Source organism: Pelmatolapia mariae, linkage group LG23 (genome assembly GCF_036321145.2).
Source record: "Pelmatolapia mariae isolate MD_Pm_ZW linkage group LG23, Pm_UMD_F_2, whole genome shotgun sequence".
Taxonomy (NCBI): Eukaryota; Metazoa; Chordata; class Actinopteri; order Cichliformes; family Cichlidae; genus Pelmatolapia; species Pelmatolapia mariae.
Genome location: NC_086246.1, coordinates 22,204,073 through 22,220,381, shown reverse-complemented (window position 1 = coordinate 22,220,381; position 16,309 = coordinate 22,204,073). Strand labels below are relative to the sequence as shown.

General features: G+C 39.8%; 1 protein-coding gene and 1 non-coding gene across 4 annotated transcripts in view; both read left to right on the top strand.

Moving 5' to 3' along the window:
- Positions 1-39: 39 nt before the first annotated feature.
- On the top strand, positions 40-113 carry trnai-aau (transfer RNA isoleucine (anticodon AAU)). Its single transcript has one exon. It is a non-coding gene; the product is annotated as a tRNA-Ile (tRNA).
- Positions 114-1,014: 901 nt separating this feature from the next.
- The window catches only part of LOC134621030 (FERM, ARHGEF and pleckstrin domain-containing protein 1-like), a 66,880-nt gene continuing 51,585 nt past the window's right edge, over positions 1,015-16,309 (top strand). For all 3 annotated transcript variants that reach the window (XM_063467428.1, XM_063467429.1, XM_063467427.1), the window contains exons 1-2: positions 1,015-1,250; positions 9,334-9,561. In XM_063467428.1, the coding sequence (XP_063323498.1) occupies positions 9,388-9,561 (174 nt within the window). In that variant the 5' untranslated portion in view covers positions 1,015-1,250; positions 9,334-9,387. The remainder of the gene's footprint in view (positions 1,251-9,333; positions 9,562-16,309) is intronic.

Here is a 16,309-nt window from a genome sequence, read left to right as displayed (position 1 = left end):
TACACATATAAAAACAGTTGTTCAGCTGTACAGCCTTGCGGCCGGTTAGCTCAGTTGGTTAGAGCGTGGTGCTAATAACGCCAAGGTCGCGGGTTCGATCCCCGTACGGGCCATTTCAAGCTTTTTGTTTTGTTTTGTTTTTTTTCAAAAAAAACCCCTTTGATTTTAATTATAACAAATCATTTTTTCAACCTAATAAAAAAAAGGACAAAGAACGTAAACCATCACTGTTATGTGAAATGATAGAAAAAAACTCAAAAAATTCGACATTAAATTGTAAAAAATTGTCAAATTAAAGTGAAAAATTTGTACGAAGTGTCCATTGTGCTGTAGTCCTTACTACTAGTAGTGTAATTCTGTAATTTCCCCTTTTTCTTACAAATTTTGTATCTCGAAGATTTTACCCTTTTCTCATAAATTTGCCACTTTAATGTGAGTTGTTTTTGTTTTTTTCTTTCTTTTTCTTTTCCTCCTATTTACTTCCTACCTTCGTTGGCGCTAATACGAAGTGCATAAACACAAAATACTTAATTACAAGGAAGAATTATCTAAATATATATAATAATAATAAAATAAATAAATAATAAATAATATTAGGAACAATTTCAGGTAAACATCCAGACGTGTTAACAGCAAAACATAAGAATAAAAATGTAATCACAAACATGCATACATAAGGGCTACATTACTTTATCTTTATAATGCATTGTGTCATTTTGGATTATCATCAATATTGATACTAAATTCAAACGTTTTAATCTAAGCAACATTTACTTTACTCCTATTATATCTATAAAATAGCCATTATTGTTCATAATTCTGATATAGTCTGTTTTCTGGGGCATTATACCTGAATAATTTGAATCTCTACTAAGTTAGGCTGTAAAGTGCTCATTGTGAGAAACAAACCAATGGCCAACACCCTCCTCAGGCCGTGCGATGGCGCTGCTGAGCCGCCCAAGTTGCACTTTCTCTCCCTGACACCACCACCACCAGTGCCGGGGCGCACGGAGCGCTGGAGGCGGTGTGTGTTGCTCTTTATTGTTCCAGTAGAAAGCTCAGTGCGCGGCTTCCCACATTTGTCTGAATGGCTGCCGCGGACAAACCACGTCCCACCTGAGAGGGAGCGGTTCAGCTGCAAGCAAGAGGAGCACCGCGTTCAAAACTTACAGCGTGGATTTTACCATCTGCGGTGGACATAAAAAGCTCTCACGGACGCACATTCAGTGGATCCTGGAGGAAGAGGGGGGGTAAGGAAACCGTGCCATCCGGATTGTGAAGCGAGCTTAAACGCAGTGTTTCTGGTATTCCTCGCACAGTAGGTGCAGATTCAGACAGCTTTACTGCATTATGTAGACCAGTTTCTAGGAATAGGAGTCGTGGCTTTTTTAAAATGCAACAGTGCGTTAAGCGCGATGAGTCCGATATCTTAAGTCTAAGCTCGCTTCGATTGCAGCCACCAGTCTGTTCGTTTTCCTAATCGGCTGAGCTTTAGGAGGTCCAGCAGAGCTTCTGTTACTGTAAGCTTAAAGATAGACGAGAATATGCTCCTCCGATTACTGCTACATAAAACTTCAAGATTATTATAGTTTTAACACTTTAATCTAGAATATTTTCCACTTTATTAGTAATTCCAGTATTTTGTATTAATAATGCCACACACACCAGTTCAGTCCCTGGACTGTGAGCAGGTTGCCTTGGCCTACTGACATCTTTGCCCTGGGCTAAAGGATTACTCTGCTAACCCACATTGTAGGGCTCTCTCTTTGCCAACTGTACTCTGTACTGTATGAGTACGTCTCTAAATATGGCTCATTGAAGCGTGTGTGTGTGCGTGCGTGTGCGTGTGTGTGTGCATCTAACAAAGCTGCTCATTGATCTTTGGTGTTCTCAGAGACAACCCCCCTTTTCACAGTGTGCACCTTTTAGGTGTCACAATCAGCTGGCAAACAAATCCCCTCCCTTTATTGATTTCTGAGAGACACATACTCTTCTTGGACCCCCTCCATCTTTCAGCGTGAGGTCACAGGGTCAGCACCCATGATAAACAATGGTTGGGTGCTCAGGTGGAAATGCTGCCTATTTGGTTTTGCAGTCAGTATGACATGGTATTGATTGCCACGTGGTTTTGATGTTGCACTCCATTTCTTGCCCACACACACCCACACAATACAAGCTCTCCTGAGGGCAGTAGAGCAGCTTAATGGCTCAGCAGGTGGATGGTGTCACCTTGGTGGAGTCAAGCCCAGCCACTGATCTGTCAAGGAGCGCAGGTGTAGCGGGCTCGCTGTGTCGTAGCCTTGATCTCACCCTCGCCAATGCTTGTCGGCTTGGGTGTCATTTTTCACTCGACTCATGTAGAATACACAGAGTGAAAATGTACACAACAAACAACACTGTCAGGTAATGGATCCCCTTTAGTGTTCATTGGCTGAGTGCATGTTTGATTGTATTCAATTGGCATGGGGCCTCTTGTATTAGTTTTATTGTGCGAGTTTCGGGGGTGGGGTTAGGGGTGGGTGTAAATATATGGGACATAATCTGGAAGCAAGATCCACTTGCTTAGCTGTTTCCACACCTTCCCGCCATATGTCGCTACTCAGGATGCCCTCACCAGAGCACACAGGGATTTTTTTCTGCACAAAGCAATGCTCGGTATGCACCTTCCGACTGACCTACTGACTGATAGTTGCGTGCATGTGTAGTCACCAAAAGATGGACATAGCAACATAACATCAGCCACTGTTTTTTAAGCCACAACAATGTTCCCAGTGCTAGTTATTTGGAGCTTTTTGGAACTGAATTAACAGCTAGCTCTAAATAGCTCTGTTATCAAGATGCATCTGTAGATTTTAAGGGCATGTCATACAGACACAATATCTGTGAAGCATCAGATCTAACCAATACTGATGCACAGACTTCATGAACTGGCGGTAACACACAAAAATGTCATTTGTCAAATATTTGTCAGTCATTAAAAAAAAGAGCTCCAGACATGATGGAGAAGTATCAGTGATCAGTGACTCCAGTTTGGTTTTCTAGGGCACCTGTCTCTCTTAACTCTAGTATCCTAGATGGATAACTTATTTTTTAACAATATCATCCTTACAGTTTTTGTGAAAGATTTATGTTCATTGTAGTTCTGTAAATTTGATCATTTTAACATTGAAGTTGGAGGTTATTACTTCACATCTTCTCATCCAAGAAAACCCTGGTACAGTGGTATGAGAACAGCTAAGTAGGGAATAATTCAAACATATTTACCACTAGAGCCTAAGTCTCAAGTACTTGGAAAGAAGGCAAATAGAGTTCTTTTGGTATGTGAACATGAAAACATGTTCACATACCAAAGTAAAGAAGCCTCTTCCAAGAGGCTTCTTTAGTTCTATAACAACCTATAGAGAGTCCCTGGTATGTAACCCCTAGTTTTCACATCCAATGGTTCTTTTACTCTGATTCAAATCAGTTGATGAGTTTGTAAACTTGTAGCTTTTCCCTGTGATTTGACTTCTTTTTACACAGAGAAGAATCCAAGTGAACTAAAATGCATCACTACAAACCAGATGAGAATGTTATTAGCCAGATGTGTCCAGAGAGGGGAGCAACAAAAGTAAATGCAGGAAAAGGGTCCTGTGTTGTTCTCCTATTAGAGAACATGTAGAATTTACATTTTCATTTGACTGCTAGTTGCTAGCCTATACATACCTTTCCACTTCTATAGTACCTTGCTGCATCCCAGAATGCAAAGCATACGTGGCTATCGGAAATTTTTCTGTAGCTCAAACTTACAACGTATACCTGGTATTTGATTCTGATTGAGGTGTGATCACATTCACACCATAAATGAACCGCTTTGGAATGGGTTACAGTCTGAATTAGAATTTTGGAGACTTTAGCTATGTTCCAATAACCTTGGAAGTTGGAACTCTAGAATGACTTCACTCCCTAGCTAGTGTGTTCCAACAGTAAAGTCAGAAAAGCAAGAAAATCAGGATTTGTTTTGGTTTTTAGCATTGTAGAGCCATTCATGTATGACTAGCGATACAGCATATTTGTTTGTCGGAACTTAAAAACACGGCTGTGGCACACGCATGGATAGAGCCTAGTCAGTGCTCTGCATATGGCTTGTTTAGCAAGTCATGAATATACAACAGCGGCAGTCCAGATTAAAAAATTTACAGTTTTACTGCTTGTACATTAACTGCTGCCATCTTGTATTGTTCATTCTTGATTGTTGGGGTTGCTTTGACTTTCTGAGTAGGAAATTCAAGTTAAGGGGGCATTCCAGATTAAACTGGGAACTCAGAAATTTTGATTTCTGACTTGATCTGGAACTCAGCATTAGTACCACCCTACCATCATGTCTGCTATTCAGGTCATATGATTCAAGGTTTGAGTGGGGCTAAATCACCTGTGAAAGGGATCCCAGGACTGCACTGTAGCACGCTGATTGCTGGTGAGCTACCACAGAGGTGGTGTGCTGCAGACAGTGCTGGCAGTGGGGTTAGAGCCATTTTGCGGCATGTTTGATAGTAAACAAACTATATGACGACACAAAATTACCCCTAGTAGTTTTTTCCACATCATAAAAAAAGAGTTCATATCAGCAGGTCTTGGGAAAGTCCTTCTATGAGCAAGTCTGGTATCTTGGGCTTCTTGGTAACGCCTCTGGGCCATTATTTTGCCGGTTACTTTGAAGCACTATCTAAATGAGCTTTCATTTAAGTTACCACAGGAAATCAAAACTACTTGTGTAGTTTTGTTTGCTGACGTTATCCACCAAATAAGGTTTTAAAAATCCTTTTTTATGGATCTTTGAGGGCCATATCGCTCTCTTGCTATCTCTGGTATTGGACATATGTGTTATGCCACTAGCAGGACATCTGTAATATCCTGATATATCTGTGATAGGAAAAAGTAACTGAGGCCAGAGATTATGTGCTATTTAATCTTTTAAATTTGTGTGGGCAGTACTTACATGAATATTTTCAGGTTTGGGACTGTTTGTCAAACAAAGACGTTTAAAGATTTCCACAGACATTTCAAGGAATGTGTAACACTTTTTTTTTCCCCGGCATGCATATTCTAAATTTTTATGAATTACATTATGATAAAATGATTGTGTTATGACTATGCTGATCCAACCTTATGAGGTAAGGCAAGTGGGTCCTTGACAAAAACACAATTTTTCTGACTATTTGTAAATGTTTGTATTATTCAGTAGTTTTTCTGAGAATATTACCCCAGCTCTACCGTGTTACTTTCTCTCTACAGTGGCCCTGACACAGTGCTGTTTAAATACGACTGCAAAGCTCCCTTCATTAGCCTAGCAGTGCAGCTGTGAAACCCATTATGTCACACAGTATGCCCATCACATCCTTTTAAGTTAGTTTCATCTTGTGACCAGTGATCCTTTTCCACAGCTCAGTTTCTGCTGCTCCTTTTGTCAATATTTTAGCTTTTTTTTTTTTTAAACCAGCACACTCATCAGTCTGTGCACAGACTTCCAGCTTCTTGCATCTCATTTGGCCTTGAAATTTTAACCAAACTGCTGATTGCCAGACCTGTTTCACAGCCGACTGATGTTTCCCATTGTGTAAGCTTACACAGATTATGTAATGTCAGACTTCTCACTTCAAAAATGACAAAGCGTTATCTAATTTATTTTTTAACAGATTAGGGTCAGAGTTGGTAATCCTTTGTATGAAAACAATCTGAATCAAATTGGTAACCTTTCCCCCTGTATGACATAAGGCTGTCTCTCATGCACTTGCAATCACATCCGATTGTCTTAGCTTGGCTTCCCTCTGGCAAACTCTTGGGAAACTTTCAGCTAGTTCAAAGCCTGGTTGAGAGGCCTAGGTCCCCCTGAGTTAAAGCCCCGCTGCTGGAAGCTCCCACAGTAGCTTCCTTTGTGCCTGCATGAGCAGCTTGCTCTGTATTCCTCTCTTGCACAACAAAACTCCATGTATAATTCTCCCAGGCTCTAAAGAGGAGATGATGAAATCCCAGCTTCCAAATTCCCTCTTTCTAGATTTAATTGGTGGTGAATTTGATCCTCAGTTTAACATGTAGTGTGTTATTATCAAGGTTCCGATTTCTTTTATGATGGTGAAGTCATTGAAATCAGCATGGAAGAAGCTGTGTTATTTTTATTTTAGTTCCCAGTAGATTCCTTATGTGAGCTTTTCTTTAAAAGACTGAAGACATGCAGGCAACAAATCAGCTCTGCTGCCTGCAGAATATGAGCTGGGCAATTGATACGTCATTGTCAGTGAATTATTAGAGCTATAAAACAGGTCTTTGACTTGGGTAACACAGGGAGGTTTAAGTTTGTAGTTTTAAAATATGTAACATTGTTTTGTCAAGCAGGACAGTGGCATGTAAGTTTTACTGTAGCTTAAGGGAAGACGTTGGTCACTGTCTCAGTTCTTCCAGCCGTTACAGCTACCAGTAAACAACTGCATGGCACTTTCATTTCATTGCAGAAGTGGCTGACAGAAACAAAGGAGTGTTCCCACTGGTGTAATGAGTAACTTGAATGTCAGATCCCTTTTTATTGTCAGGTCACTTCCTTGGTACGTCTCCAGTTTCAGGTTTTGTGACTGAGGTGTAGAGAAGCAGTAACCTGTGTGTGCATGTGAAGGGATTACTAAGGATGGTGCTGATTTTTTATTTATTTTTTTCTAGTGCAGTGTGGCGTTATTAGCCTGGTTATTTCTGTGGGGAAAAATCAGGTCAACTGTTCTGGGGTCAATTTTGAAATAAAGGTTTGATAATCTGTGAATGATCATGAAAGAAATAAGACAGATGTCAAAGTTGCTTTATTTTGACCAACAGTTCAAAATGTGAAGATGTGGCAGCCAAAGTAGGTGCCACTAACTGTAGTTCCTCTAGTGGCCACTTGAGGCCGTTTCCAAAAGTGGGTCAATCCCCATAGGGTCCCATGTTAAAATACCGGCTTTACAGCATACAGCAACTAATACAGCCCTCTACAACCAACTTATCCCTTTATTACATCTGTGCGAAGTCTAAGTTTTCTTGTAACTCAGCTGTTGAAGCTTAAAGTTTGGGGCCTTTCTGCTTTGACTGACAGGAACAATAATAGCCCTTTTCCACTAGTACTTATTCGAACTGACTGTACTTGGTTTCAGTTGTTTTTCCATTATGATTGAGTACACCCTAATGTGCATGGATGGGGTCATTATAGAACATGGCTGAAAGTCCATTTCAGTCAGTGTATGTAACACAAACACAAAACAACAATGTAGGACATCGATGTTATACCTGCTGCTCAGTGTATGGCTTTTTGTCAGACTCAGTCTGCAGGCTGTTGACATCACTTTTTTTAGAGCATTTCAGATTGCTTGGAACCCCGGCCAAGTAGGTGCTAAAAACGGACCTGGTCCCAGGTACTACCACCTAATAGAAAACCCTAAAAGGCTAATTGAGCCCAGCCAAGTACCTAATATTGAAAAAGGGTTATAATACCATTACAGACAGCTGCAACTGGTGTTGTTAGACTAACTGGATTCACTTACCTGGACTTCTCAACCACATCTGTGATGCTGGTGCCTTTTTGTAGCATTTTTATTGTGGTTTATTGCAAAAACTATGACTGTGCTTTTGTGAATAACATTCAAGGATTTTGTCTGCATACCTTTCTTGCCCAAATATTTTGACATCTGGCTCAAAGAATTCACTCAACCTGTACTTTATCCCCAAACTAGATACTCGTCACAGTGGCTTCACCACAGTGTCCTGTCCTCGTAAGACCACAAATTATACATCAGTTTGATTCTCCAGATTTGGGCAAAGGAAAGCTGTATTTTTCAGGCACATTTATAGGAGTCTTTGGAACAGGACAGCTCCCATCAACCCTATGACACACTGTATTTGCTCTTGAATTATGGTCCCAGAATTGTAAGTGGTGAATGAAGCTCACATAGCCGGGGTGGATGTTTGCCAGGGTGGAGTCTCCCTGCTAACTGCACCACCCAAATATTTACAACAATCTGTTTATCCGGATGCAGAGTTGTTGGTGAAAAGGAAACGACAGATTTTATTTTTTTTTCTTTCAGTGAAGCTTAGCGGATGACTCATAGTTTACAGTCACACTACATCTGTTGTGTGATAATAATAATCAATTATGTTGACCTTGGACAAGAAGCTGTGTTTTCTAAATGATGTTTGCTACTGGGTTAGAAGTGGACATTGATGTCATGATTTATTGACAAGAAATGCCTCTGTACATGATCTCTCTCCTTTTTTTAATATTTAATTTTTCTCCAGACACAAACCTCAAAGTCTACTGAGCATTGCTGGAAACGCTGGATAATTGATCCTGTGTGTTAGTGTGTCAGGGCAGCGCAGCAGTGTGTTACCCTCGTCCCTTTGCCCCCCACCCTGACTGTCTTCTAAAACATTCCTCGGCTGTGATATCACCAGCAGTCCTGAGGGGTTATTTACTGTCTGAGGTTGAGGTTTATCAAGTGTGGGATGGAGGTGGGGGTGTTGTGTAATTGAATGAAAGCAAAGGGGGAGGGGGTGGGGGGCACAGATTGAGTGTCTTTGTGCGTTCTCAGACCGTATCTCATCTGCCCTACTTGTGATGCTTTATTCAAGTCTGAACTGGCCTTAAACAGAGCTCTGTGAATAGCTCATAGGAAATCCCACCTTCATGCTCTGCAGCTGGGGTACATGAGTGTCTAGCTAGGTGTGAGACATGTCTGTCTGATTCTGTCTGAAGTTTATGCTATGTATGCACTCATTTCATCACTATAGTCAATAAATAAATAAATAAAACTCATCAATAAAGAACTCAGATTAAATGTCTTTTGGTTTGTACATTGTGTACAAGACCAATTTAAAGCAAAGATTGGTTAAATATGGGAAGACATTTCACACATTTCTTGAAGTAATTAAACTTTGGAGTTTCTCTCCAAGCAAAGTGCCACAAAAGAACCTCTTACTCCCTTTCTTTTCTTTTCTTTTTTTTTTTTTTAAATAAGGTGCACAGGTCCTTTATTTTCATGTTTCAAGCCGTCCTTCACCTCCAGTTATTCAAGAAATCTCTCAGGTTTGCATTAATGCAGTTTGGCCTGTGTTTCTTAAAATGCTAATGACGTTTTTAGTCTTTCAGACACCCACAAAAGGGATTTAGAATTCCTATAAAAGCAGTATCAGAATGCCTTTTAAGGAATTTGTGCATGCAGATTTACTAGCACACAGGATGTGATGTAACTGTGCTGTTTATAGTGAGGGCCCAAAGCATACAAAGAGACAAACTCCAATCCCACATTTTCAGAAAATTCTCTTTTCTTTCTCCACTAGACGTGAACAGAGGTCCCTGCAGCTTGATAGCCTCTTACTGTAAGGTCTGTCATCATGGTCGAACCAGCCGACAGGTCGTCCACAGCCGGGCAGAGGCTGGGCGCTCCTGAAAGCTTTGGAGTGTCCACCCTAGAGCCAGGTCTGCGCCCTCCTGCCCAGCCTCCAGGACGCCAGGTCTCCATAAGGGTGCAGATGCTTGATGACACACAGGAAGTCTTCCAGATATCGGTGAGTAACATAATGTTGGATTATTGCAGGCATACTTTAGTGATCCAGAGGGATTTAAAATAAACATGTGGGAAGTGAAGAGTGGATGTGTGAGTTTTGCACACATCTTACTGTCCATGAAAATATCCACAGCAGTGGTTGTGATGGGAGTAAAACAGGTGTTCAGCTTGGTAGAACCTCCTTGTGTGTTGTTATTGAAAATAAGCAGTGCATGAGTTTAGTTTCTTTCCATTAACCCACCAAATTTCCATATTTGTTGTTTTTTTTGTTGTTGTTTTTTTGCTTTTTAAAATATTTACATGTTTTCATTTCATTTGGTAAATGGACTGGGACTTATCTGAGCACTCAATACACTTTTTACTACAAGCAACATTCACTCATGGATGGATGAATCGAGAGCAAGTCTGGGTTCAATATCAAGATGAGGGATACTTCACTGGCATACTGGAGTAGGCGACGATCAGTTGTATTGGCGATCCACTGGCATTTCACAGTTGCAGTTCATGATAACTGTGTAACTGTCTGTGCTGCTCTGTACTTGGTGGAGGATGTGCTTCCAAAGCGCCCCTCTAGTTTATTTATTACCTAAGAGCCTGTTATAAAACCATTGCTGCTCTCGGTTAGCACAAAAACCTCAAAGAATAAACCTGTGCTTCTGTTCAGAATGTGCACAATGACTTTCATAGTCTTTTAAAATGCATTTCAAGATTTTTTTATTTATTTTTTTTTGTACAAATAAAACCTAAAACAATATAATTATATCCATTATTATGTATGGACATTGGTTTTCATCGGCCTGCTGGACTGACGTTGACCTCTTGTCAAGGATAAACTTTACTGATGGCAGTGGCTGATAATCTGTTGTGCTCAAAAAAGGTTGTTCTGTCTGTGTTCAAACATACTGATATAAGGAGGTGAAAGACTTTAGATTTTAAGTTTTCTTTGTTCTATGCAAAACAAAAACAAACGATCTTTATTATCTCCCTGAGAATTTCGCAGTTGGGGCATTCCTAATATTTGTTTATGCATAAATAACCTCTCGTATTTAAGAAGGCTGTTATTGAACACACCTATATGTTCTGCGAAAACCTGTTTGACACTAACAGAATGGATTTTTGGCATCCCGAAAAGGAAGCATTTGCAGAGTGACATTATTGCCTTCAATGTTCAGATAAGATATTGGTTTGTTTCCTTAAGCCTCTCTCCATTTTCTCTTCATCTAAGCACGTGTTTGTCATTTATTTATCACCCTCTTGCTAAACTGTCACTTTCTTAACTGATGCAATCTGAAAAGGAGGGTGAAATATTAAACAATTTTTCCACAGTCCTCAAGGAATTCATCACCAGTTTTTGCTCCACAGAGATGGTTCATTTTGTTCCATCCACCTTGTGTCTTATCTTCAATCTCCACTTCCGTGTGATACACAGGAAGTGGGACAGAAGCCAGCTTCCTGTCGGAGCACACCACACCTACAGATTCCTGATTTGGCTTTGCAGACAGAGGCAGACTTTATTCTATTTTTTTGACCACTTCCTAGCAGCTTCTGTTTTTCTAAACTCTAAGCCTGCTCCCCTTTTTATAAAAAGAGTGCTGTTATAGCATGTGTATATGTAGTAGGCAGTCCTGCATTTGTCCTGTGTTCCTAAGTTTTCATTTTCTTCTTCTTTGCTTTTATTTAGCCTTAAGCCTCCCTCTTCTGTCATTTACTCCATCATAAACATACATAACTGTATATTACTGTAGCCAGTATTCACCCTGCTTCATAAATATTTGCATGTGTTTTGAATCTCCTTGTTAGCTCGAGAATGTCATGTGCTTCTACTGGTGCTCCCTGACTTCCTAATGCTTTTTTTTTTTTCTTTTAAAGGCGTCCTGTGAGAGGACAGCAGTTTTAATCACATTGCTGCTGCTGTGGTGCTGTGGTATGTCATCTCAGGGTGGGCGTATCCTCAAATTTCGGAATTAATGTCTGCTGCAGGCTGAGACAGAGTTTGGTTTCAAGCCTTCCTTGGTGATTTGCGTGTCTTTAGAAAAAACAGCTGCTGTATATTCAGCTTCAGATTTAGGGAGTCTTTGTGATGATAATCGAGAGGGAATCCAGAAAGAATCACTGTCTCAGCTGGCTTCTTGAACATTCAGAGCTGCTGGTCTGTGGGGCTGTAATTGGTCCTCGTGAAGTGGCCAAGAATGCATGCGGTTGTTGGAGTGAAAGTGCCTCAGGATGTGTTTGAGTGGATGATTGGACAGTTTGACAGTGGCCTGGGATCTGGTGTCTGTGTGAGGGGATGTCATCTGCGTGTGAATACTACTAAATTGACATCTCCACAAACTGATGTTCTCCACAAAGCAGCAGCCTTCTTCATATCAGGGAGCTCTTTTCTCTATCTATTTCTGTCCTCAACTCCTTTCACAGCCTCTTACACACATATGAGTTGGTCTGTCTCTCTGGAACCTTTTTCAGCTTCACTCTTTACACCACAGGAGAGCAGAAGTATCAGGTGAAAACAGCAGCATGAAACTAAAATGGTAATATTTTTTTATGTATTTATTTATTTTTATTTTTCGCTGCTGTTTTAAAAGCCAAATGTAGACCAGGAGAAATGACAGTGAAGGCAATAAAAGGGGAAATAGAAGGAGAGAAGCGAGAACAGAGCAGAGAAACATGGAACATGGAAAGTGAACCAACCAAATTAATGACAGTTGTTTTCAGTGCTTCTTACAAATTTGGTGAAATAATGGAGACATTGTGTATTGAGCCTGACTCACCTAATCTGTCTTTTCCTGTTACAATAGCGTCCAGTGTATTTGTGCAGTAGGTGCAGTCTAATGTGTGAATCAGGAGATAAGCCTGCAGCTTTCACTAGCATTGGCACTCGACTGGGCATTTTTTCACTGCAGTGGAGGTAAAGTAGAAGGGTAGCTCATTAACCACCTTGTTATCAGAAAAACTCAGGCTGCTGCAGGAGAGGGGCAATAAATTTTAAAAACACATTTTATTTTAGTATTATTTTTTTTAACACATGAAGAACAATGCAGACATAGCGTGTTGTTGTAATGTTGACTAAAGCTTCATGGGGTTGATTTCTTGAATTTGTTCTTTGTTTTAACCCACTTTTGAGACCAATTACAAGGAAATGAATAGATTTCTCCAAAATCAAGGGATAGTTTGTTAGGAGTGCACATTAATTCAGCCTGTTTAAACAAGTCTTCTGCAGACTGAAATGCCAAACCTGCACTCAAAGCAAATCTGATTTTTGCATACTAAATTAACATAGATCCTGTGCAGTGTTTTCATACAGACAAGTTTCAGCTAAAAGGTTGTGTTTAGAGGACATAGTGTTTCTGTTTTCTGGGCTTCAAATGGCATAATCAGTTGCTCCAGTACTATTTTTACAATATAAAAAGCATTATCTGCAGCACATGTAGCAGAGTAGCATCACAGCTGCTCTGATTGCAGTCACGTTCTATAATCAGTCTTCCTGATGAAATGATAATATGGATTTGGTTAATATGCAGTCTCAAGATTATCATAAAATGTGCATTTACAAGAACCACAATAATGATTATATTTTTAGCAGTCTTGGCTTGCTACTAATTGCAAGGCTAACTGTATGGGCCTACCACTTTCTTCAGTTTGAAGCTGCACATATTGAGAAGCTTTGCACATGTTTTGATCAATATTAGCAGTAGCTTTTTGCATCAGTTAAAACAGTAGAGCACAAATTATTCATTTAACAGGGATCTGTCACATGAAGGTGACTCGAGGCATTTGGCTGTGTCGACCCTTTGTTCCCTAGCTGGTTTCACTTCCACTAAGATAAATGCCTGATTCATCCAGTTACATCAAAGCGGTTTAGTCGTTAACTATCTTGCAATCTATACAAATTGTGTGGCACAGAGAATTATGAGGAAAAACATGACCAGTTGCAAGGATGTTTCACTTTATTGCAATAGTAGATGTTGTAAGCAGTGTAGGAAACTTTCTGTTTGTATAAAATCTCAACAAAGCGCAAATATGTATCAGTTTTGATGCCGTTGCTTGTTATTGCGGCCAAGGCAAGCAAGAAAGAATGGCTGCTGATGACCTCACTGCTCTATATTTCCTGCACCATCCAAGGACAACTTCCCCTCTGAGTGGTTTTGCCATAGCAGTGTTGGCAAACCACAAATTCTGAGTTTTCCTCCTTTGTTGAGTCTTACCATAACATCAGTCTTAGGCTTGAGTTAGCCTTTTTGTAAGATGCATAATTCTTTTAGCTTCAATCAGTCTAACCCACATTAGAGTAATATTAGAACAAAATTAAGACTGGTTTAATCCCACAGGCCGGATCTTTTTTTGAAGCCGACCCCAGAATTTTGTTCTACAGACCAGGACAAATAAATTGGTTTGTCATGGAAAATAAATTTAGGACTTCAGTCATGGGGAAGATTTATAGTGTATGTACAGCAGGGGTCAACAAAAAAACCCCCACTGAAAATGGACTGCTGTGACATCTTTATTTTATAAACACACATTTCTAAGATCAGATCCAGGTTCTTAATATGAGCCTCTCCGTCTTTCATGCTCAACTGTCTGTGATTCCTATGATATTTCTGGTGTTCATGAAGCTGTATCCTCAGGCTTTCAGTCTGGAGTCTGTTCAGGACCATGAACAGACTCTGTCTCTCAGATTTCCCGTGAGAGAGGTAACGTGGAATCCATTAGATCCAAAGAAGACCCTGCAGAGTTTTTAACTGCACTCTGCTGTTTTCAGAGGCAAAGAGACGAAATTTCATTAAAAACTTCTCATGAAATCAGGAGAGACTGGGCAGATCATCTTGTGCGTTCAGCACTTTGTTTACTGATAGTTAACATTTTATTATCATATCTATATCTATCATATCTATCAGTCTTTTTCTTTGAGCTGATCTTTGGAAATGTATATTATTTGAGTGTACACCACATTAATAAAACATCATGACATGACATGACGTAGGCACACACTGCATTAGTGACCACTGAGGTTACACACACACACACACATGCACACAGAGGCACAGACACACTCAGTCTTCATTATTAATGTGTAAAAGAGGCAGAGATGGAGGTAGTGGTAGAGGTCACGCCCAGCTGGTTAATAATTAAAGGTAGACAGGATGTGCGTGCGTGTGTGTGTCTGTGTTTTTGTTTGCATACATGCTGAATGGAGCATAAACTAACAATATAGCTTTCAACACAGACAATTTCAAGCATGCACAAAGGTTTAAACTTTTGACCTACTCCTCTGATTGTTTTCTTGCATGGCATTAACAGACTTTGCCGTGTGACTCACAAGTAAAACCGTTTCACATTCTCAACAGGCCACAGCATCCGTTATTAAGGGGAAGCAAAATAACCTACATACCAAAAGCTGCAATAGCAACGATATTACTCATTATTTCGTGTGTTTTTCTTTTTTTTCTTTTTTTTTTTAGTAAGGTCAGCTTTGACCTTAGGTGCTAACAGTGAAGGTCAAGGTCAAATGCTTAGCAAACCTAAGTACTCATGTCCCCCGAAGGTTAGTAAGTTGTTTTAAAGTCTGAAGACGATACAAAAAAATTGTGGGTAATTGAAAGTTTTCACTGATTTTTCACATTTAGTGGGATCTGATTTTCACCTAATTTAAAACAGTTCGAGCTGTTACTGGTTTCTACCATCACACAAAATTTAAAAATGATATTTTGAAAAATGTGGATGCTAGACTGCTAACAAACACATAAACAAACATAGTGGATTACATACTCCCTTCCTTCGGAGGGAGAAAATTAATTAATTTTAAAGCAATTATACTACCACCTTAAAGGATGCTATAGAAGCAATGCATTTATCTTACTAATGAGCTTTTCTTTTGAAGGAAAATGCAGCCCGTCCTATTCCTGTGCACCACAGGACTCTATTGTTGTCTGAAAAACACATTATTTTCATTTCTTTTTTTCTTTTTTAAAATTTCAGTCCCACCTACAGCAGCCTGCTGATGGAAATGACCACCGGAACACCGTTATTAATCCATAGCTCCAAATAATCCCCAACAAATGCTCTGTTTGTTCTTCCTCACGTACCAGTTTCCTCCCAGTTTCCAGAAACCACAAAGGCCAGTTTAGCCTCATAGATTGAATATATATCTCTGTTCACTATAAACAGCCAGGTTTGGGGAAACTCAGGTGTGCACTGTAATGGAAGATTAAAAGGGTAAGTGAGGTATGGTGAGCCTTAAGCCAGAGTTTGTATTGATGCTTTTCGAGCTCCGTAGGAACTGGTACAGCAGGCTTAACCTGAACAGGTTATTTTCAGAGTTAAAGATTAACACCAACTGTTAAAAGGTGCTTTTTTTTTTTTCTCTGAAAATTTCTCCCGAGTCACAGATTACAGATTATTGGTATTAATCAATAAAATTGTTTAGTAATGCTAAAAGGATTTCCACATATTCTTTTAGTAGGGGACAGTTTGAGTCCAGTTTTCTTAAAATCACATTTAAGGGCTCTAATGTCAGCTGTCATGTTAGACATAAACCATATTCAGAGTGGTAAGTAGGCACATTTACTTATAGATTTAAAAGACTAATATCCTTTTCCTGTCATATTTGTTCCTAACACTTTATGACCAGGTCTTCTAACGTAGATGGTACTTTCTCGGCTTGCCTTAGAGTCTGTGACTTTTATGTGACTGCACCGAGACGTATGAAGAAAACCTGGGTTAATAAAGAAAGTTGCTGACCACTGATTGGTATG